The sequence below is a fragment of the Prionailurus bengalensis genome, chromosome A2 (assembly GCF_016509475.1).
Source record: "Prionailurus bengalensis isolate Pbe53 chromosome A2, Fcat_Pben_1.1_paternal_pri, whole genome shotgun sequence".
Lineage (NCBI taxonomy): Eukaryota > Metazoa > Chordata > Mammalia > Carnivora > Felidae > Prionailurus > Prionailurus bengalensis.
Window position 1 is genome coordinate 29,295,491 of NC_057348.1, and position 22,286 is coordinate 29,317,776.

Consider the following 22,286-nt stretch of genomic DNA (forward strand, 5'->3'; position numbering starts at 1 on the left):
TCTCACTGGGTGTCGGGGGACCATGTGATCAGAACACCACTGTGAAAGCAAGACCTTCCGGAAAGGTGTTTGGAAAAAGCCTAGAAGCCTTAAAATCTGAATGCTCAAACTCTCAAACCCCTGATGCATTACTGTGTTTGTTTGTCTACAAGTTAAATGATTCTTCTACTGAGAAAATTCAGGAAGAAAGGAAACAAGGGATGTATTTTATGATAACCATTGGCATCTGAGCAAACTCTCTACTGGGACGTATCTATCTTGCTTGGAAGGATGTAGTATGACAGTGTGAACTGACTTGGACCAGTCTGGTTAAGTACAAACTACTAGGTTTTGTTTTGTTTTGTTTTGTTTCCAAGATTTTATTTAAATTTGAGTTAGTTAACATATCGTGTAGTATTGGTTTCAGGAGTAGAATTTAGTGATTCGTCACTTACGTACAACACTCAGTGCTCATCCTATCAAGTGCCCTCCTTAATGCCCATCGCCCATTTAGCCCACCCCCCACCCGCTTCTCTCCATCAACCCTGTTTGTTCTCTATAGCTAAGAGTCAGTTAGCTGCCTAGCAAGCATAAGGCAACCAGCATCCTCCAACTTAGTGAATGGTGGTAGGCTCATGTTGGAATCAAGCCGCCATTCCAAAAGTGGGAAGGTAAAAGGCTCACTAGAGTTGTATGGCCCATTCCTGTAAGATTGAGAAGTAAGTGTCTCTAAAAATTCTTAGTCAATCTACAAATCTTGAACACCACTTTACCAATGAAAACCCCTGCTAACATTTAATATGAGATTAACAAGACCTTTGGTATTGGACAGGATAAATATCATTGAAGCACTTGTGGTTAAATTCATCTGGCATGTGGTCTTACCAATGAATGCAAACTGGAGCACATTCCTAATCAGAGAGACTGTCCCTGGGGTGTAGCTTAAAACTAATCAGCCACATATTTAGTTCATATTATCTCTGCTAGCATAATTTAAAATCAATTGCGGACATCAAAACACAAGAGGTCACTCACATAAAGAGTTTAAAGCATAAAAATTAGGATGTTTAAGCCAGCCTTTGAAGCCTGGAGTGGAGATGAACACTCAGCTCAATAGACACCTCTCTGTGTATCTCTGGTCATACCAACTTTTGTGGCAGTGTAGTGCAAAGAATTTGATTCACCAGGAAGACATTTCTCCTGATAGACTGAGTGTACTTAGTGGGAACAGCAGAGAGGTGATGTCAGCTGTCCAAATTTGTCAGGGACACCCTGCCCCATATGTTTCTTCTCACCCCTGTCTCCTTATAGGCATCTAACAAGTTCTAACACACCACTCTAAGATGGGGCATAAACAGCAAAAGATCCTTCACTCCTTTTTGTTACCTTAAGAAGAACACCTAAGAGGCAAGAGCTATTCTTGGCCCTTCACGCAACGGCTCCTTCTCACCCCCATCCGTATCTCACTTCCACAGCACAGAGGTGGAGTTGACACAGCCGTAGAGTTGAAAGAGGTGACCCTGGATGGTCCTCATTCCCCTCTTTCCTCCTCCCCCTTGTCACTGCTCTCATCTAAGGATACACTTTTTCTGGCCCTGGTGTTTTGTGCAGCATCTCACTGTGTCCCTGTCACTCCTCCACCAAGCCAAGGGGCAACATTTTAAGGTACAGATACTTGCATGTGGCCTTTTATTATTCCTTCCGTATTTACATAATGTGTTTTAAGTGTTTTTGAAATGTGTTTTAGGTCAGTGTTAATGGGTAAAAAGTGTTGAATGATAAAGTTCTGAGTACGAAGCTCGATTTTTTGGTAATAATTCTTATGGAAATAATTTCCCATTATAGGTCTTTGTACTGCCAGTTGCATTTTTCCTGAGAGGTAGCCTTGACACGTGATAAGGACTCCCCGTGTTTGCAGACCTGTTTATCTACCCCATTAGAGCACACCAAGCACATGATCGACACCTCTTTCGCCTTTGTATGCCCAGCAGTCAGCTCAATGCAAAAGAACAGAATAGGCCTTCGCTATGAGTTCTGTAAGTAGGTTTTTACGATGGGTGGGTACTTCCGTGATCACAAACAATTAGCGGTTATTTGTACATAGTTTCACTGTAATCCTGGCTGCGTACAGGCTTAACTTTGCTCGGAGATTATTTTTACAGCTCAATGTGTTTCATTGTATCCTGAGTACACATAGAAGAAGCTTAAAATGTAGTTTATTTTATTTTTTTTCCCTAGTACTATTTCTACATTTTTACAGAAGGATGGTAGGCTTTGCACCAACCCTACAGAATTTTTGCATAAAATTAAGTCAGTAGTTGCCATTTTTTTAAAAGACTCCAAATTTTAGGGACGATTGGTAGCTAAGCAATTTTGTAATTAGAATAAACCTTGGAGATAACTTAATAATCCCGGTGTACATTTATTGTATACTTACTACATGAAAGGCTTTGAGCCAAGTACCGTACAAGCATGTTCTCATTTAACCTTTTTATTTTTTTGGCCTCAGACTCCAATGTGTCTTGGCAGAGTGCTCTCGCTGATCCTGTCTTCATTGAGAAGGCTGATATTTTGTTCATTGTGAATTTTTTTGCACTAATTTTGACTTTTTACAGATAGGGTATTAAAACATTATTTATCTTGAGGGCTGAGTTTTTGGCATCCCCTTAAATTTTGTACCCTATTTCTGGCAACAGCTTTAAAAGATCGGGGCTATTCTTTTTCTCCCTTTAGAGATGAGAGCACTGGAAGTCAGAGGAATTGCATTTGGCCAAGGCTTACAGATGCCAGTAACGGTAGAACCAAAATTGGAATCCAGATGACTTGATACATCAGCTCTCAGCTCAGGCACTTATTTTCACAGATGGAGAAAATGAGAAGCAGAGGGGTGTGAGGATGCCAGGACTCATTCAATAGCTCTGCAGCAGAACCAAACTAGAACCCAGAGTTCCTCACCTGTCATTAAAATAGCACCATGAGCTTTTCATTGTGGATGCATCATACTTATTCTCCAGGTTGCACCAAGTTGCAGAAGGCATTATTTCAGTAACTGTGTATTAAGTAACTCCTAGGTGCTACACACTATGTACTTGGTATAATGATGGCTGACCTCCTGGGCATGGAAGCTGGGAAAAGGTAGCCTCAAAATGCATTCATTCATTCATTCATTCATTCTGCTAAGCTCTGGGCTACAGGGAAGAATAAAATTCCAAGAGGTCCATGGCGAAGAGAAGTATGGAGGTACACAACTAAAAATTTGGGATAAAGTATAATGTACTCAACCATGGAGAGACTCAAAAGTTACAGAACCTCTATCCCAGATTCTGAAAGCTGGGTAGTTTTGGTTTAAGAAGCACCTCCAGAATTTGAAATGTTATGTTATATGCTGGCAGAAGAGAGAAATTAAAGTAAGCTTCCTGCCTTTTAGAAGTTCATAGTCACCTGGAAGAAAAGGATCATGTGCACAAAACATGCCCCGTATTTACCTCACTCCTTAATTTGGTAGTTGACCCTTTTAAGGATTCTCATAGTTTATAGCACTTTTTTGTCAGGTAATCATCCATTCATTCCTTCAATAATTAAGATGTATTGCTACCTACTATGTGCCAGGCATTTTTATACATGTTGGAGATGTAAGCATACATAAAATGAGCAGGGCCTCTGTTCTTATGAAGCTATATTAACAAAGAAACTAACTTTGCATAGCAATGAACACCTAAAACAGGGTGATGGGACAGTTTGGTAAAGCAAGTCTTCTTCAAGTCATTGGCATTTGAGTGGAGACCCAAATACTGAGAAGAATCCATCAAGCAATGATGTGGAGCAAGAACACAGGAAGCAGCAAAGGGAAAGACCCTAAGTAGAATGACCATGGCTGGGCTGGTAAGAGAAGGGAGGAGAGTTCAAAACAAGGGAAGAGATACAAAAAACCAGACCGCAGGGTGCCTCATAGGCCAAGGTAAGAGGTTAAGATTTTATTTTTTTTTTAATTTTTTAAAAATGTCTATTTATTTTTGAGAGGAGGAGAGGAGCAGAGGGGCAGAGAGAGAAGGAGACACAGAATCCGAAGGAGGCTCCAAGCTCTGAGCTGTCAGCACAGAGCCCGAGGCAGGGGTTGAACCCACGAACTGTGAGATCATGACCTGAACCAAAGTTCGCCGCAGACGCTTAACCAACTGAGCCACCCAGGCGCCCCAAAAAGTTAAGATTTTAGCCAAAATGTGTCCATCATGTATTTATCTCCCTTCCAAACTAGAAAATAAGATGTGTGAGGAAAGGGCTTCTTTCCTTTTGTTCTCCATGGTATTGCCAACACACAGAGTAACAAATGGTAGACAACAGAGTAGAATTGGTGCTCCATGAGTATTTCTGGAGCAATGAAGAATAAACAGAAACAAGTCTTTTAAGTACTGTGTCATTCTGAATGAATTTTGGATAGATATTGTCTCTCTTAAAGTTCATTTTGACATATTTATTTTTAACGTCTTTTTCTTCTCCTCAACTCCCAACTTTAATTATCCATCTGTGTCTCTCTATAAAAGATGGATGGTGGTAGGATAAGGGGTCCTTGCTGGAAAGTTTGTCTTTGAATGTGACCTAAGTAAGGAAATGGATAGTTCTCTCTAAGGTTTTAAGAGTCTAATAAATACTCAGTCCGTGGGTTAAGGTAATCTAGTGTAATAACGCCCCAGAGCTGGGGAGTCAGAAAGATCTAGATATATATCCTGGCTCCACCGCTTGGGCAAATTACTTGACCCTTCTAACTCACAGTTTTTTTCATACAAAAAGTGAGAAGATTGGGGCACCTGGGTGGCTCAGTCAAACATCTGACTTCGGCTCAGGTCATGATCTCATGGTTTAGGAGTTCCAGCCTGCATCAGGCTCTGCACTCACAGTGTGAAGCCTGCTCGGGATTCTCTCTCTCCCTCTCTCTGCCCCTTCTGCTTGCTCTCTATCTCTCAAAATAAACAAATAAACTTTAAAAAAGCGAGAAGATAAACGGCATCCAGCGTATAGACCTGTTGTGCCGATTAAATCCAATAACTTACCACAGTGAACTTGGCAACGGGCTACCCGCAGCCCCCTTCAGGGAAGAAGTTACCAGCTGGCTGCAGGGAGTGCCCGCAGCAGACGCTTCCACTGTTGCTTCCCTTTGAGTTGGCCTCAGAGCAGAGAGCCCCTCGTTCAAGGTCATGCCCTTCCTGGGACAGCCCACACCTTGTGACTCAAGCATGGAGCTTGGCTACTTCAGCCTGATGCAGGAGACCGTGATGGCTAATACTCACCTCAGAACTCTCCCATCATGTTGGCTGAGAATGCAGGGTTGTGGGGGCGAGGGGGAGGGGGACTTCTTCCTCTGCACTGTCCTGCTTTCCTCTCCTTCCTTTCACACTACTGATCCCTAATAAACATCTTGAACCCCAAAATCCAGCCTAGTGTCTGTTCTGGGAGAACTGAGCCTGAGGCATATGGCAAGTGCTCAACACTGTCCCTAACATCTGGATCGTAAACATTCAAAAATGTTGTTGTTTATTGTTATTATTATTAATAGTAGGAGTATTAATGGACCTAATGAAGACAAGACTAAAACTGCTTGCTTGTTCTCAATATGATATTCTACAGTGGTACTGAGATTAAAATTTTTCAGTGTCAAGGCTCCTGGGTGGCTCAGTCAGTTGAGATTCTGACTCTTGATTTCAGCTCAGGTCATGATCCCAGGGTCGTGGGATTGAGCCACGTGTCCAACTCTGTGCTGGCAGCATGGGGCCTGCTTGGGATTCTCTCTCTCTCTCTCTCTCTCTCTCTCTCTCTCTCTCCCCCCCCTTCTCTCCCTGCCCTTCCCCCACTCACATCAGCACCTGCTCTCTCTCAGTCTCTCTCTTTGTCTCTCAAAATAAATAAACTTAAAAAAATTTTTTTTCAATGTCATTGCTTTCACTTTTGAACCTAATACTCTGCCTGCCTGTCTCTGCCTCATGCATGTGGATCCATTCATTTATCCCAAATCATGAGTGACTACAACAGGCCAGTCTAAATTCTGGGAATGAGAATAATATAACCAGCATTGCAAGAACATTTTAATTGGCCTCAGCTAGCCATGAAGGTAAGGATGGGACTTACTGACCCTGGTAAGTGACCTTGCAAATGGATGGCTGTCTGTCCCTGTAACAGGGGCTACATTAAGGAATGGGAAGGAGGAGGCAATCCAGGGGTCCCACAGAGCCTGGCAACAGCAAAACACCCCGTTGGCAGAAAGGGAAGAGTTATAGTCAACCGACACTGGTGCATCTATTCCCACTCCTATTGGTTTTTCTCTCAAACTTCTTCAGAGGTGACAGGAGGGGCGCCTGCGTGGCTCAGTCGGCTGAGTGTCTGACTTAGGCTCAGGTCATGATCTCACACTCCATGAGTTCGAGCCCCGCATCGGGCTCTGTGCTGACAGCTCAGAGCCTGGAGCCTGCTTCAGATTCTGTGTCTCCCCCTCTCTCTGCTCCTCCCCTGCTCATGCTCTGCCTCTCTCTGTCTCAAAAATAAATTAAAAAACATTTAAAAAATTAAAAAAAAACAAACAAACTTCTTCATAGGTGACAGGAGAAACATGTGACTCCCTGAGGGGATGGAAATTCTGGCTTCAACTATGGCCAAAGCTGATGACGACTAACACGCGAATAGTCAAGAACATACAAACGCAACAGGGAACCAGAGACACTTCTAAGGTCATTTTAGTCAATCATTTCCTGAGTTTGCTGGATGCAAAGCCCCCCTAGATGCCGGGAGAGAGACACAGAAGGACAGTCTCTAGCCTTCGAGTAGAGCCTAATACAGGCCAGCTATATGGAAAGTAGAGCGTTCTTATGAGTGTTGGTGTGAGACACCACATGGGCATGCATATAACCTCATTTTTACTTTCTCATTTTTCCACCAGAAGAAGAGATTTGCCTTACCTCTGAGTCCTTACCGTTTCTCTCGTTACAGGACAGAAGCTCAAATAGCTTAATTTGAAGAATGAATCATTGAACCAAAACCGACTGCAACAATGCTGGTTTGGGATAATGACAGAGGTCACCTGATATTGCTTTAAAAAACAGATAAAAAGAGAGATTTAAGACAGATGCAGAAAGTATTCCTGAATGTGTGACCTCACATACCCACAAGTCATATTATTTGTAAACAGACCTTAGAAAGACCATTTTAGAAAGCAATTCAGGACTTTCATGTCAGCAGGGCAGACACTAGATAAACACCACTGCTGAACGAGACAAGTAAAAAGCTGGATTAAAAACATAAAAATGTCTGTTTAAGTGCTTTGCTGGGCTGGGCCGGAAAGAAGGATTCTCCAGGGGCCGGGAACAGAAGAGCATGCTTCCTGGGAGACATTCTTCCCACACTCGAGACCTTGAACTTAGGCACTGGCAGCTGCTCCAGAGTGGGTGCCAAAGGGGTAGGGTTGAGGGTGCAGAGGGGTGCTAATTTGGTGTTCTTACATAAAGTAGAAACCCAGTTTGTAACCTCGGTGCTAGAAGCAAGGAAAATAAACCTCCTGTACTGAAAGCAATCAGAATAAAACAGCTCCGGATGAAGGCAGGGGGAAAAAAAAATTCCCCTGAGAATTTGTAACCACAAACCAGCCTTTGCCTGGGTTTGCAATCCGAATTCTGTGTGATCACACAACATTTCCAGAATAAAATTTAATACAAAGGAAGACAGGATCATTTAAAGGCTGTGTCTTTTCATCCATAGAACTGTAACCATTTTTTAAAAAGCCATTTAGGTGCCTGGGTGGCTCAGTCAGGTAAGCATTCGACTCTTGATTTCAGCTCAGGTTGAGATCTCATGGTCCTGAGATTAAGCCCCACATTGGGCTCCGTGCTGAGTGTGGACCTGCTTAAGATTCTCTCTCTCTCTCTCTCTCTCTCTCTCTCTCTCTCTCTCTCCCCTGCCCCTCCCCCAGCTCTCACCCTCTCTCTCTCAATACCCCCACATCATTCATCTCTTTATTATACAGGTACACTTAATTATCATATTTAAAAAAAAATACAAAAACTTAAAAAATTTTTTTCAACAAACTCTATGTATTCTACTGTGAATGAATAAGAAATCATAGAGAGTTTTAAGAATAGCAACCAAAGCTAGCTCTGAGGGCAGAAGACTTCCAAGGAGGATACCGTAAAACATGACTTGTTCTAACTAATTCGTTTAACTTTTACTTTTTTTTTTCTTTTGCCTTTCTGTGAGAATATTGAGATAAAGCTTTGGAAGACATTTTGGACAGAACAAAGTGATATGATGCTACTGTTAATTTATTCAAGAAATGACAGCCAGTAGTTTTCTTTAATTGTATCAATATCGAAGCTTACCAGGAATGATATTAGACTTCCCCTGGATGGCAGGGGACTTAGCCCAGAAGATCTCAAATGCCTTTACAAGACAAATTAGGAACAGGAAAAAAGTTCTTGGTACTGATAAGTATTCAGGTAACCAGGGAAAAGTAGTATAAAGACAATAATTGTCTGGCATGCCAATGTTTTCCTCTGGTAATCAACCTCACTCTTCCAGATGTTCAAATCTGCTTTATTTGATCAAAGGGAACCAAAGAAGGCCACAAAGCACAGGGCTTAAATAGTCAGCCTCCAAATTTCATCCAAGTTGTTTTGTTCCTCCACTATATGATTTTTCCCACCCCTCAACATCCCTTTTTTGCAGACATCCCTACTACACATAATTTCAAGTAATTCAGATATTGCCTTAAGTTTAGCTATTGACAGACAATGAGATGAGACTACTGGTCATCAACACCTAAATAATTAGTAGTAGCTCTACTATGGGAACAGGGCTTGGTAGTCAGGCTGGAACTATTTCAAATCCCAAATCAAGATGTCTCAGCATGATTCCCTTCAACCTTTGAGAATAGATCTGCATAGTATTTCATTAAACAGAAAGGTACTTCCTTAATGAATCAGAAATAATCTCATTCTGATAGGTGTCTCCAATAGGAAAAGCTAGAGCCTACCCTGTTCATTCATTTCTGAGGCAGTCCGTGATGAATGAATAGAAGGATGATTGTTCTCTCACTAAAGTCAGACATGTAGCTGCACTCATCCAAAATTGGCAAAAAGATGACAGTGCATTGCAATCTAGGGAAGAATGTAAAATGAGTATGCCTTGAAATAAAAAGAATGTTGGAGAGGACATTTGTTGGTTGTCTCCCCTGTCTACCTTCTAAGTCTTTTCCCTTTTTAACCGGACCTCAGACTTCTCAGGCATGAGGTTTGGCTAGAATTAAATTCTCCCAAGAGTCCAAGGTTAGGCCCTGACTGGCCTTTGTCAGCAAATGTTTCCCTCTAACCAGAGTGAATGGCTTTTTGGAGCAGGTCTGAGAAAGAAGTATCCTCTCTTCTCTGTGAAAGCTACCAAAAGAATTCTTTCTCTTGTCCACTAAAACGGAAAAGTGTCGCCATTATTCCTGATGCTAGCCTTTCGTGGCCATGAAAGATGCTAATCTTTAAGTGAAACTGATGACAGAGAAGTATGTGTCTCAGAAGAGAGTATGGAGAAACAAAAAGAAACAGGGCTTCTAGTGACATGGTTTAGCCCCTAGATCAATACATACCCGAAGCCTACCATACCACAGGACTTTTCAGTAAGATAAGATGGTAAATTCCCCTTATTGTTTCAATTACTTTAAAGGGGTTATCTGTTACTTGTAACCAAATGTTTGTAAATAAAAGATACTTGCAACCTCGTTAATTATTAATGGGAGCTGGAATTAGACTAGAAGATAAACATCCTTTAAAAACCAGACTTGAATAAAATTATCCAGATATCAGAGAGTCACAGCTTAGACAGGGTAGGGCATCTTACTGGACAAGAAAATGTAGCCCAGTATTTAGTAGTGAAGTTGAATCCATTACAAGGAAAAGGTTTTAACATTAACATGTAGAGAAGTCTACTGTTGCTGATAAAAGTGGCAGATTTTGTTAAAACACTTCAGTTCACTGTGGAAAAAAGAGCTGAGGCTAATACCTCAGTCCATCCCTATGCATAGATTGTGAAGAAAAAAAAAGACTGAGTGCATAATTTCCTCCATCGTCTCCATGGCAATTTGCAAAGTCTCCATCATGAAATGTTTAATCTAAGAACACGATTTTGCTTTGCTTTGCTTCGTGTTTTAGTAGAAATATGAGAATTCAGAGATATTCTTTGGACATCCCAGATAAAACAAAGATTGGGGGGGGGGTTTGTTTCATTCTTCTTTGGTTTTCTGGTTTTATTACTGTTTTCTCCCCCCTTTTCCTGTTAAACACCACTAAGAAGAAGCACAGTCAGAGGTTCCTGACTGTGTGTATTGTGTGTTCCTCAGTTTGTCTGACCAGTGTCTATCACCTGTTCCCCTTTGCTCCCTCCACGTGGTTATAACAGTGGGTGCCTGGCAACCATGATTAGTTAATAGGTCCCTGGCTACTGGATTCAGTTTGTCGACCCGGGATGGATGCCTATGCCACTAAGCCAAACAATGTCTTCTCTACAAATGTGGATTGGGAACAAAGACAGTGTCAGGTTAATTTGTTCCCTGAAACTGGGGTCGAGTGGCCATTCTTAACGATGTAGACTGGAAAGTTAGGAAATCAACTCTGCAGTGACATATTGCAATAATAAGGAGGATATAAAAACTAACAGTTATTGAGTGTTTACTAAGTAGCAGGCACTGTGATAAGTCCTTTAAGACTCATTACTGCTTAATGCTCAGAACCACCTATGAGGAAGCTGTTGTTATTATAGTTATTGTACAGATCAGCACAATGAGTGGGTGAGTAAATTGTCCAAGAACAGAGGGCTCATGTCAGAGCGAAGATGCAGACAATCTGTCTGACAATCTGTCTTCAGAGCATTTGCTCTAAACTTCCAAAACCCATCCCCGATGCCATTTGGTGCCTAAGGTCCTCTCTCTTTGAAACCTGTAAAACCACCCAGTATTTCTGTCATAAAGTCCCCCCCCCCCAACTTTTTCTTTTCTTAGTTGAAGCTGTTTTCTGTTTCTTACAACCAAACATGTCTTCAGGAGCACATTAGTGACAATCAGGAATCAACCTTTACAGCTCCCAGGAACTCCATAAACAGTGAGTAAATGGATAAATAAGCAAGCGAAGTTCTCATTACCACAAAGCTGTCTCTGCGGTGGGCTACTGGGCATCTTAATTCCTGGACCACTTCAGATGCAGATTCCCTGAGCGATGCCTCTCATCTGCACCCTGTACACAGCAGATGCTCCATCCGAGGGCATTTTGGTGGTAGGTGGATAATTTCCTGGAAATGAAGCAAGTTCTTCATGTTCTTGGGAGGTAACACAGACAACACCCTCCTTTGCAGTCTTGGCATTTTGAAGACCAGATGTAGAACGCAAACAGTAGTTAAAATCCAGGGGGGAAATTATGCATTTAGGTCGAATCTATGAAAAATAAAATGTATCACTTATGCCAAGATTAACTCAAGGCCGAGAAAGTGAGTTTTGGAGTCAAGCAAATCTGGATTTGACAACTGCCAACCCTCCCCTCTTCTCTGCCCCCCCCTTCGCCCCCCACCAAGGACTCCACTTCTCACTAGAGGTGCTTTGGGACACTGGGAAACTTTCTTAATGTTTCTCTAAGTTTTATAAATTTTTAAAATATTACCTTGGGGATTGAAAAGTATCACAATAAAAGTCCAAAAAAAGAAATAACAATTGACCTTATTTTCTCCAGAATTAATCACCATGATGGCCTATTTGCCTCGACCTTCTGTGTTTGCTTATAGGCTCATTGATTGGTTTAAGAAAAATCACATAAGATGTTCCTAAAAATCGGGGTGCCTGGGTAGCTCAGTTGGTTGTGAGTTCAAGCCCTGTGTTGGGCTCTGTGCTGACAGTTCAGAGCCTGGAGCCTGCTTCAGATTCTGTCTCTATCTCTCTCTGCCCCTCTCCTGCTCGTGCCCTCTCTCTCTGTCTCTCTCTGTCTCTCTCTCTCTCTGTCTCTCTCTCTCAAATATAAACAAACATTTTAAAAATCAAAAAAAAAAGATGTTCCTAAAAATCGTGTGTTCAATATAAAGAATCCAAGCAATGCAGAAAAACATGAGGGAAGCTTGTTTTAATCAACCCAAATTCCACCATCTAGAAATTCCCATTATATACATTAGGTGAATATTATCATGGAATTTTTTCTATGTATGTGCAGAAAGAAGGTTGTCTACATAGGTAAACAAATTTTTTGATAAATAGATTAGATTGATGGGTTGAAAAGCATTGGTAAAGACAGATACTTTTTTTAATTTTTTAAATGTTTATTATTGAGAGAGACAGAGCACGCGCGGGGGAGGGGCAGAGGGAGAGGGAGACAGATTCGGAAGCAGGCTCTAGGCTCTGAGCTGTCAGCACAGAGCTCGATGCAGGGCTCGAACCCACAGACCACAAGATCATGACCTGAGCCAATGTCGAACGCTTAACCGACTGAGGCACCCAGGCACCCCAAGACAGATACTTTTAAAATCAGCTGGCTTTTTAAAAGATCAGATGGTTGGAGGGTATTATGCCAAGTGAACTAAGTCAGAGAAAGACGGATATCATATGTTTTCACTCCTATGTGGAACTTGAGAAAGTTAACAGAAGACCATGGGGGAAGGGAAGGGGAAAAAATAGTTACAAACAGAGAGGGAGGGAAGCAAACCATAAGAGACTCTTAAATACAGAGAACAAACGGAGGGTTGGTGGGGTGGGGGGGTGTGGGGGAATGGGTGATAGGCAATGAGGAGGGCACCTGTTGGGATGAGCACTGGATGTGGTATGTAAGCAATGAATCATGGGAATCTACCCCAAAACCAAGAACACACTGTATACACTGTATGTTAACCAACTTGACAATAAATTATATTAAAAAAATAAAATAAAAGAGCAGATGGATTTTAAATAAAATATTAAATTTATTTTTATTTGACTTTAATAGAAAAAAAATCTGAAGGACATTATTCTTGAATGTTTTAAGATCTAATATTCTTAGATCAAGACCCCAAGCTCCCGTTAGTGCTTATGCAAATATCACCATACCCACTTACATCCATGTATCCTAAATTTCATAAGATCATCCCATGTTTGTTTGTTTGTTTCAATTGTGGTAAAGTACACATACCATAAAATTCACCATCGTAACCGTTTTGAAGGCTAAATTCAGTAACATTCACAATGTCGTACAAACACCACCTCTATCTAGTTCCAAAACATTTTTATCACCTTGAAAGAAAATGGAGCATTCACTCTTCCCTCCCTCCTTCCCTCAGTCCCTGACAACCACTAATCTACCTTCTGTCTCTATGGATTTGTCTGTTATAGAGCCTTCCTAAAAATTGAATCATGTAATATGTCGCCATTTGTGTCTGGCTTCTTTCACTTAGCGGAGTGTTTTGAGGTTCATTTGTGTTGGAGCATGAATCAGCACTTAGTTGCTTTTTTGTGACTGAATACTAATCCCCTGCACGGATACCCCACGTTTTGTTCATCCCTTTATCAGTTGATGGGTATGGGGCTTTTCCACATTTTGGCTCTGGGCGGTAATGCTGATCAGAACGTTTGTGTACAAACTGCTGTTGGGAGACCCATTCTCAGTTCTTTGGGGTATATACCCAGGGGTGGGATTGCTGCATCACGTGGTAATTCTGTGTTTAACTTTTAGAGAAACCACCAAACGATTTTCCATACAAGCTGCACCGTTTCATCCCGTTTTAATTCTCGTCACTCACTCCACATCTTCAAAGGCTTTCTTGTGAAAGAGGTTAAAACACCCTAAGGCCAGTTCTAATATCTTCCCAACCGTATTCTGCCAGTTGCTCTGTATTTTGCCTGAAGGATGCAGTCAGTCATGCAGGCAATTCTTACGTGAATGCATAACTCTGCGTCAGAGTTCCCAAGCTAGAACCACAAAATTAAACATTTTGTCCTCTTTGCCTTAAGCCTCCTCTCATCTCTTATGTGCATAGGCCATCTTGCTAACTTGGAAAAGCCTACCCATTTCCATCTCTGATGGCTACTCATTTTTAAGACCCAGCTCAGACCCATTTTCCATTATTCTAGTTCCCCTACTGTGAACTCCCAGAACTTATTGTCAGTGCCCCATAGTTTGTGCTTATTTTGTATTGCTTGTTATTATCATTATATGCATAGAATTCTCTCCATAGCTCATATGCCCCTTCAAGATAATGGGTGAAAAGCACACACCGTCGAATGGACAGAAAGTGGGTCGTGTAAGTCAGACAGAGCAGGCCTGAGTTCACACTGTATTTAGCTGTGAACTCCCAAGCCTACCTCCATTTCCTCCCCTAGGGAATCAGGGGAAACGCTGATATCACAGGCTCATTATGATGATTAGAGATAATGCCTATAAAGCGTACAGGAGGTGACTGGTAAATTGCAAACATACAGTCTACATTGTTTTGTATACCTCATATCTCCCATGTGTCACTGACAAGCACTGCACGTTGTAGGAGCTCAGAAAATGTTAGTGGATTGTTGTTTTCATTCCACACTTACCTGTCCGCTTTGAGTGAAGCGTGAGCACCAGGCAGAAACCTTCCTTTGTTGTATTTGTTAGTATTTTGTGCATATTCATTTTCCTATCTATTTACACTCACCACTTTCCAAAAAGTTGTTGAGACATATTCTCTTTTCTAGATAGGCTCTGCCCCCCAAATCCCCTCAAAATAGTCATGGACACAGGAAAGTGCCAGAAGGCCTATTTTTACACTCATATTAGCTAATAGATAATAATTCAATTGGACAAATGTTAGCTCCCCTTTACTAAGTGGTCAGTGTGGACGAGGCTCTGACTCTGCCTTTCACGGTGTTCTCCCTGAACCCTCACCATAACCCTATGACTGACAGGTACAATTATCGTTCTTCTCAGGTGAGGAAACCAAGGCACAGGGCAGGCACAGAGCTTCTCAGTGAGTGACAGAGGTGGAGTTTGAACACGCGATCTGATGATTGCCAAATCCATGCTCTTAACTCTGATGTTACACACTTTCGCTCCAACCGATAACTGACCTTCCAGAAGGAGCAAGTTTTAAATCCCATGGGTGTATCAAGCACCTATGAAAGTGATTAAAAAGGCCTCAGAGAAATTGGGTTGAGTCTATTAACAAGGAAGAGCTGAAATAAAATGCCATACAAGCTTCGCCAGAAGTTGGCGGGCACGGGTCAAAACGCATCGTCCCTAAATAAATGACAAATGAAGCAACCAACCGCTTTCAGCCCCATCTCCTGCCATCATATTTCAACATAATAAAACCTGATGTGATCATGGCAGGCTTCAATATTCATGGAACACTACTCTGTGCCGGGCACTGTGCTGATTCACGTGATGCTTTTGAATCTGTTGAAAGAGGATTTATCCCACATGTTTAACCGTTAGATGTGTTGTACATTTCAGGACGAGCACTGAAGGAGTTTTGTCCTTCTGCACAAACCTGGTAATTAGCTACTCAGAAGGAGCTTCAAGAGGAACTTGAGTTTGTGTGAAAATCTCTATCACTTTCTCCATCAATATTACTATAATTTGAGTAATTCTTACCACTTTGCTAATGTGAAAATTAAATGTCAGCTAAGCCTAAGAATTTCACCTGTTTAAAAACAATGAAGTCAAGATGGAACCATTCAAGCATGCTGTCAGAATGAGACGGCACATCCCGCACGTGCTTATACTCTGGCTGTGGGAAACAGAGTAATGACACCCTCCCCCAGAGCTGCCCATCCTAATCTCTGGAACCTGGGAATAGGTCACCTTACATGGCAAAGGGGCTTTGCAGATGGGATTAAATATCTTGAGATGGAGAGATTGTCCTGGATTATTCAGGTGGGCCCAAAGCAACCACAAACGTCCTTGTTTAGAGAGCATGCTCATGCATGAGAAGGAGCAGAGAAAGAGGGAGAGAGAGAATCCCAAGAAGGCTCCGTGCTGTCAGAGCAAAGCCCCATGTGGGGCTGAATTCCACCAACCACGAGATCATGACCTGAGCTGAAATCAAGAGTCAGAAATGTAACTGAATGAGCCACCCAGGTGCCCCACAAGTATCCTTAATAAGAGGGAGGCAGGCAGAACAAAGAGAGGAGAGAGGATAAAAGAAACAGGTTCAAGTGATACAGGGCCACGGGTGGAGCATGCACGTGGCCTCCACAAGCTGGAAAGGCAAGGAAAAGCATCTCCCCCCAGGGTCTCCAAAACGAAAGCAGAGGTCAGCCCACACTTGGATTTTAGTCCACTGACTGTGAGTCTCCAGAACAGTAAGGTAAGCAGTTTGTATTGTTTTAGGCCACTAATTTATGGTAGTTTTTAGGGTAGTCGTAACAAACTTGCAGACAGACCTTTTAGAATCATGGGATGGCCAGAGAGTAAATTACCTCTGAATGTAAAATATGCCATCGTTTAAAAAGAGAAAAGGATGTGTCTTTTCATACCATTCTTTTTAAAATCTTGAGAAAACTAGGCATGTTCCCTTTCGGGAAGGCAAAGGAAAGAGAGAAGGGAGAACGGTACACTGTGCAGCCTGACCTTGCGGAGAGGTCAAGGTATGGTTTGTAAGAAGGAGGAAAATGGAAATTCAAAAGACTGTTAGAAGCGTAATCCTCATGAAATCTCACAAACCCTTACTATGTGGGCCGGTTTCTAACCCACAATCCCATTCAAAGAAACAACAACCAGGTATGAAAAAGCATGAGTCAGAGAATCTCGATCCAAACTTTCAAGAAAATTATAAAGGGGAACGTTCATTCTTGACAGATAATTTCTCAAAAATCCTTTTGGGGCTTCTCTCATTCTCTGCCTGTAGCAGTAGCTCCAAACCACCCCCCTCCCACCCCCACCCCTGCAGCTTGCTTTCTCTCTCTCTCCCCCAGGCAAGCCTCACCCTTTGAACGTGTATAATCTTCAACTCGCAAGCAGGGACTGCTAACTAACCATCCTACAATGCACAGGCTAGCTTCCCAAACAAAGAATGATTTGCCACAAAGTATCAAGGTGCCAGAGGGGTAGATGGACTGAATGTCTCCATCTTGATTTTCATTTAGGAACACCTGGATCTTGCACAATAAAGGTAGCTCTTTGATGTATCAGCAAGACGCCTTCCTTTTTAGAAATGAAGGGGGGAAAACACTTGCTATCTCTCATAATTCAATATATTGTTCCATCCTTGTGTCATAAGAATTAAATGCAATAACATATACAAAGTGTCCAGCATGACTGCTAAAACCATGGATGCTAATAGGTGCTCAAAAACAAGTTAGTTCCCATCTCTTTTCCCAGAAGGGAATGAAGAATCCAATTTATTCTTAATATGGTATCCCCAAGATAATAGCATCTCTACCTACTGTGTCCTCCCACTGCATAGAGGCCTCAGATTTTTGAATATTGAAGTTATAGAAATTGTTCACCTGCTGTAAGAAAGTACTACATTCCCCAGGAGAGTTGGGTTTTAGAAATAAGAACATCAGAAAAACAGCAAAGAGGATTATTGAAACCCAGTGTTCAACTGCAGAATATTGAAGGTTCCAATTAATGTTTCGGTGTTTAAAATAAAATTGTTTATCAAGTAGCTTGTGCCATGTCTAAGAAAGGAAATGACTTCTACCTGTTTTTCAAAAATAGCTCATTTTTATTATGGTGACCATGGAACCCTCTGCACATATGTATCGAACATAAAGGATTGAAATACTGAAAATTGGAAATATAGGTTGTGTATATAGGATTTCAATTTTTCCGTACATATGCTTTTTCAAAACTGTGGTAAAATACCCGTATCATAAAAGTTACCATTATAACCATTTAAGCGCACAATTCAGTGGCACCAAGTACATGGACTTTGCTGTATAACTGTGACCATCCTTCATCTCCCGAACTTTGTTCATCTTGCAAAACTAAAACTCTGCCGAGGAAACAGTAACTCCTCATTTCCCCTTCCCTCCAGCCCCCAGCAGCCACCATGCTACCTTCTGTCTCTCTGAACTTCACTACTCTGAGCACCTCATGTAAATTGAATCATACAGTATTTGTCCTTTTATGACTCACTTATTTCACTTAGCATTATATCCTCCAGGCTCACTCATATGGTAGCATGTGATAGGATTTCCTTCCTTTATGAGACTGGATGATATGCCATTGTACCTCTCCATAATATTTTGTGTATCCATTCATTCATCGGTGGACAAGGTTGCTTCCATCTTTACCTATTAAAAATAATGCTGTTATAAACATGGGTGCGCCATATGTTTTTTTAAATGCTCAAGTCATGGCGGCTAACATGTTCACGTTAGATTCGTACATGTTTAACATGGAACTCATTTTACTTCTACTGGCCTCTGAAAATATTGCAACAAGTTACACTTCCTAAGGTGGCATTAAATAAAGCAACAAAAAAAGATGACATAATCACTGTAAAGCCGAGATTATCTATACAGTCTTATGAGGGTTGAAAGCGTGGTGCTGTGGAACAAGCAAGTCTGGGCAAGTAACTTAATATTTCAATAATAGTTTTTATCATTTATTGAGTACTTACAAATGTAAGTACAGTACAAATGACATGATCACAATAATGCTATGAGAGGTAGACCATTATTATTCTAGTTTACTAGGTACTAGTTTAGTATCTCGCAGTTGAGAGTATATGCTAAAGCCACATTGCCTAGCTACAAATCCTGGCTTCTCGAGCTACTCGCTACGGTACCTTGGTCAAATTAATTAACTGGGCATTAATTTCCTTGTAAAATAATAATGATAGTATCCACTTCAGAGTGCTGTTAATAAAGATTGAGATGATGTATGGGAACTTTCACTTCAGGACCTTGCATGTAGTAAGTACTCAATAAATATTATATGTTAATATTTGCATCTACTTTGTACTCAAAACAATCCAGGTATGTTTGTTCCCCATTCTTAATGGTCATATCTGAAGAGTGAGTACCGAATTTGCAGCTAGTGTTAGTATCAGCTTAAGGCAAACATAATTAAGAAATGCTGGGGCACCCGGTTGGCTCAGTCGGTTAGGAATCCAACTTCAGCCCAGGTCATGATCTCACAGTTGGTGAGTTTGAGCCCCATTTCAACTTCTGTGCTGACAGCTTAATGACCTGGATGGACCCTGCTTTGGATTTTGTGTCTCCCTCTCTCTCTCTCTGCCCCTCCCCTGCTCGTGTGTGTGTGCATGCTCTCTCTCTTTCTGTCTCTCAAAAATAAATAAACATAAAAAAAAAAAAAAGAAATGCTATGATTCACAAAGTTGATATTTGTATCAAACACCAATCATCAAAGCTATATCAAACCCATTTTTTGGATAGCTCTTCACCTTTGGGTCCAACGTAACAAGATCCTACTTAAGTCGGTTCCCTCAATGCTGTTCAACAGACAGGAAATATATGCCCACTATATTATCTGCATGCAAGGCAAAATCTTTGACATGGATTAATTCTACTGAGTAAACTATTTTTTGAAAAAAATCTACTTAAAAATTTTTTTAATGTTTATTTTATTTTTGAGAGAGAGAGAGAGAGAGAGAGAGACCACATGAGCAGGGGAGGAGCAGAGAGAGAGGGAGACACAGAATCTAAAACAGGCTCCAGGCTTTGAGCTGTCAGCACAGAGCCTGACACGGGGCTCGAACTCACGAACTGTCGAACGCACAAACTGTGAGTTCATGTCCTGAACTGAAATCGGATGCTCAACTGACTGAGCCACCCAGGCACCCCTGAAATCTACTTCTAATAAGAAATACCTAAGTGGCTTCTGTACAGAGGTGACTTTTGGCCAAGTATATCAACTGCTTCCTACCTCTTCACCATTATGAATGAAACAGCTGACATACTGAAGTTTTGCTAACCAGAAGACCGTGCACATAGTCCATGACGGATGGATTTGGCCCCTTTCTGACTTTCTAATTTCTGGGCTTTTGCATGTACCATTTTTATCCACCTGGCATATGCTTCCTTCCCAATGGAACTATAATTCATCCTTCAGGGACTAGTTCAAATACCATGTTCTTCCATGAAATCGTCTAGAGTCTAATCAACTGTATGTTTCCTTCACCCTTCATCTTCAATAGTATTAATTCATACATTTTTAATGATCCTTATCATATATTTCTTTGCTTTATTTGCATACCAATGTCATGGAAACTTACCTTTTTCATCTCTGGAATCTTTGTAGCACTTAACACTGCCCAGGACAAATGCTCAACAAACACTGACCGGTTGGATGCTACCTACAGCCTATAGCATGTCCCTGTAGATGCTACCTGTGAGATTGAATCTGATCATTTAAAGTATAGGCCATGGTTGTGTCTCCCACAACCACCCTCAGAGTGACAATGTTGGATCAATTTATCTGAACAGATAATTTTTTTGCCTTACCTTCACAGTATTTCAATACTCTAAGTCAGAAAATGTGAGGAGAAACCCAGGAAATCAAAGAGAAGCAGCTTTGTTTATTACAGAAGGACAAAGCTACTTCTTTTTTTTTTAATGTTTATTTATTTTTGAGACAATGCAAGAGACAGGGTGTAAGTGGAGGAGGGGCAGACAGAGGGAGACACAGAATCTGAAGTGGGCTCCAGGCTCTGGGCTGTCAGCACAGAGCCCGACACGGGGCTCGAACTCATGAACCATGAGATCATGACCTGAGCCCAAGTCAGATGCTTAACTGACTGAGCCACTCAGGTGCCCCAGAAAAAGCTACTTCTTATACTTGATCCGGTACTGTCCTTAATGACCTAATAGAAAGAAAAACAGGTGTTGACTGGGTCGACTCCAATAGCGTGCTGTGAAGTTTCCCAAAGATAAACAATCAAACAAAAAACAATTTCAAAAGCCATTATGGAACACTAAACTGGACCAAATCTCATTGCAAACAAACAATTTTGGGTAGGAAGAATAGTTGGAAATACACAAACATGGACCAATACCAATTTGCAACTTCTGTGAAGAGAAAGCAGATGGACTTTTGAATTTATCAAAGCTATTTGTAAAAGTCCACAGGGCTGTGGATTAAGAATAAAGTGTTCAAGAACTGGTGAGATACAAAATGGCTGATGTAACTGGCTGATGTTACTCAGAACTAAGGAGTTCACCTTAAATGTTGAAAGGGGTCCCTCTGTTTCACCTTGAAAAACTGAGTGATACATATTCAGAATCATCGGATCCAATATAAACAAAGATGTCAATTGGCAAGCAGTATTTTCTAGGAATAATTAATCTGGGACTGGCTAAGGCCAGACTCCAGGTAATTCCTTGATGTAAAACCAAACTCATTGAATTACCTCCAGGAAAGTTCCCCGTGTGTTAAATGGAAACCAGAGTTCTAAGATTCTGGACCTTGCTCTTGGAAAGACAAAAAGCTGGCTACATTTCTGATGTTATCACCAGAAATTCCTGCCCACCTGCTTAGTGATTTACATGCCCCGTCTTTCTTTCTTTTTTTTTCCTCAAATTTAAGTCATATAAATATAAAATGGTCATTATTTTAACTAGCTCAACACATTTTACCAAACACATCTATGCTCTGTTAAGACAAGAGATGATTAAGACAGAGATGACTGGCGCAGTGTGAAGAAGATGAGAGAAGGACCCCTGGACCAATAAAAGCCGGCATCCCTGTGTCCAACGACTCCATGCTGTGTCCCTCCATCACCACCATGCCCAAAAAAGGCTGAAAGTGATGCTACAGGTGATAAAGCCAGGGTGAAGGATGAGCCACAGAGAAGTTCTGCAAGTTTATCTGCTAAAACCCACTCTCCAGAGCCAGAGCCCAAGCCTAAGAAGGCCCCTACAAAGAAGGGAGAGAAGGTACCAAAAGGGAAAAGGGGATGCTGCAAGGGTGGGAATAACCCTGCAGAAAACAGAGATGCCCAAACAGACCAGGCACCGAAAGCTGAAGGTGCTGGAGATGCCAACTGAAGTGTGCACAGTCTTGTACTTCTGGTGACTGTACAGTTTAAAATTCTATTCTTAACAAGTTCTATAAATGTGCAGAATTTTGTTTGACTTTTTTTTTAAATCTATGTTGTTAGCACACAGAACACTTCACTGGGGGAAGGGCATATGTCCCTATTAGAATATCACTGAAGCTAGATTGATACAGGGGGGAAACACCTTTCTCTTCTAGTTTTGAGAGACTTCTTCTTGGTTCCCAGGAGGAGGGATTCCTTGATGTGGAAGCACATTAGCCACCGTAGCCCAAATGCCTTGTGGTGCAGAAAACCTAAAATTCATTTTTTATGTCCCCTTCTCCCCTCTCTGCCTTCACCTT

At 41.5% G+C, this 22,286-nt stretch overlaps 1 protein-coding gene across 1 annotated transcript; it reads left to right on the forward strand.

Annotated features, from left to right (window-relative positions):
* The first annotated feature begins 11,210 nt into the window (after positions 1–11,210).
* LOC122488175 (non-histone chromosomal protein HMG-17-like) lies at positions 11,211–21,934 on the forward strand. Its single transcript, XM_043589401.1, has 2 exons — positions 11,211–11,267; positions 21,623–21,934. Exons 1-2 carry the CDS (start codon positions 11,211–11,213, stop codon positions 21,932–21,934), a joined length of 369 nt encoding a protein of 122 aa, XP_043445336.1.
* The last annotated feature ends 352 nt before the right edge of the window (positions 21,935–22,286 follow it).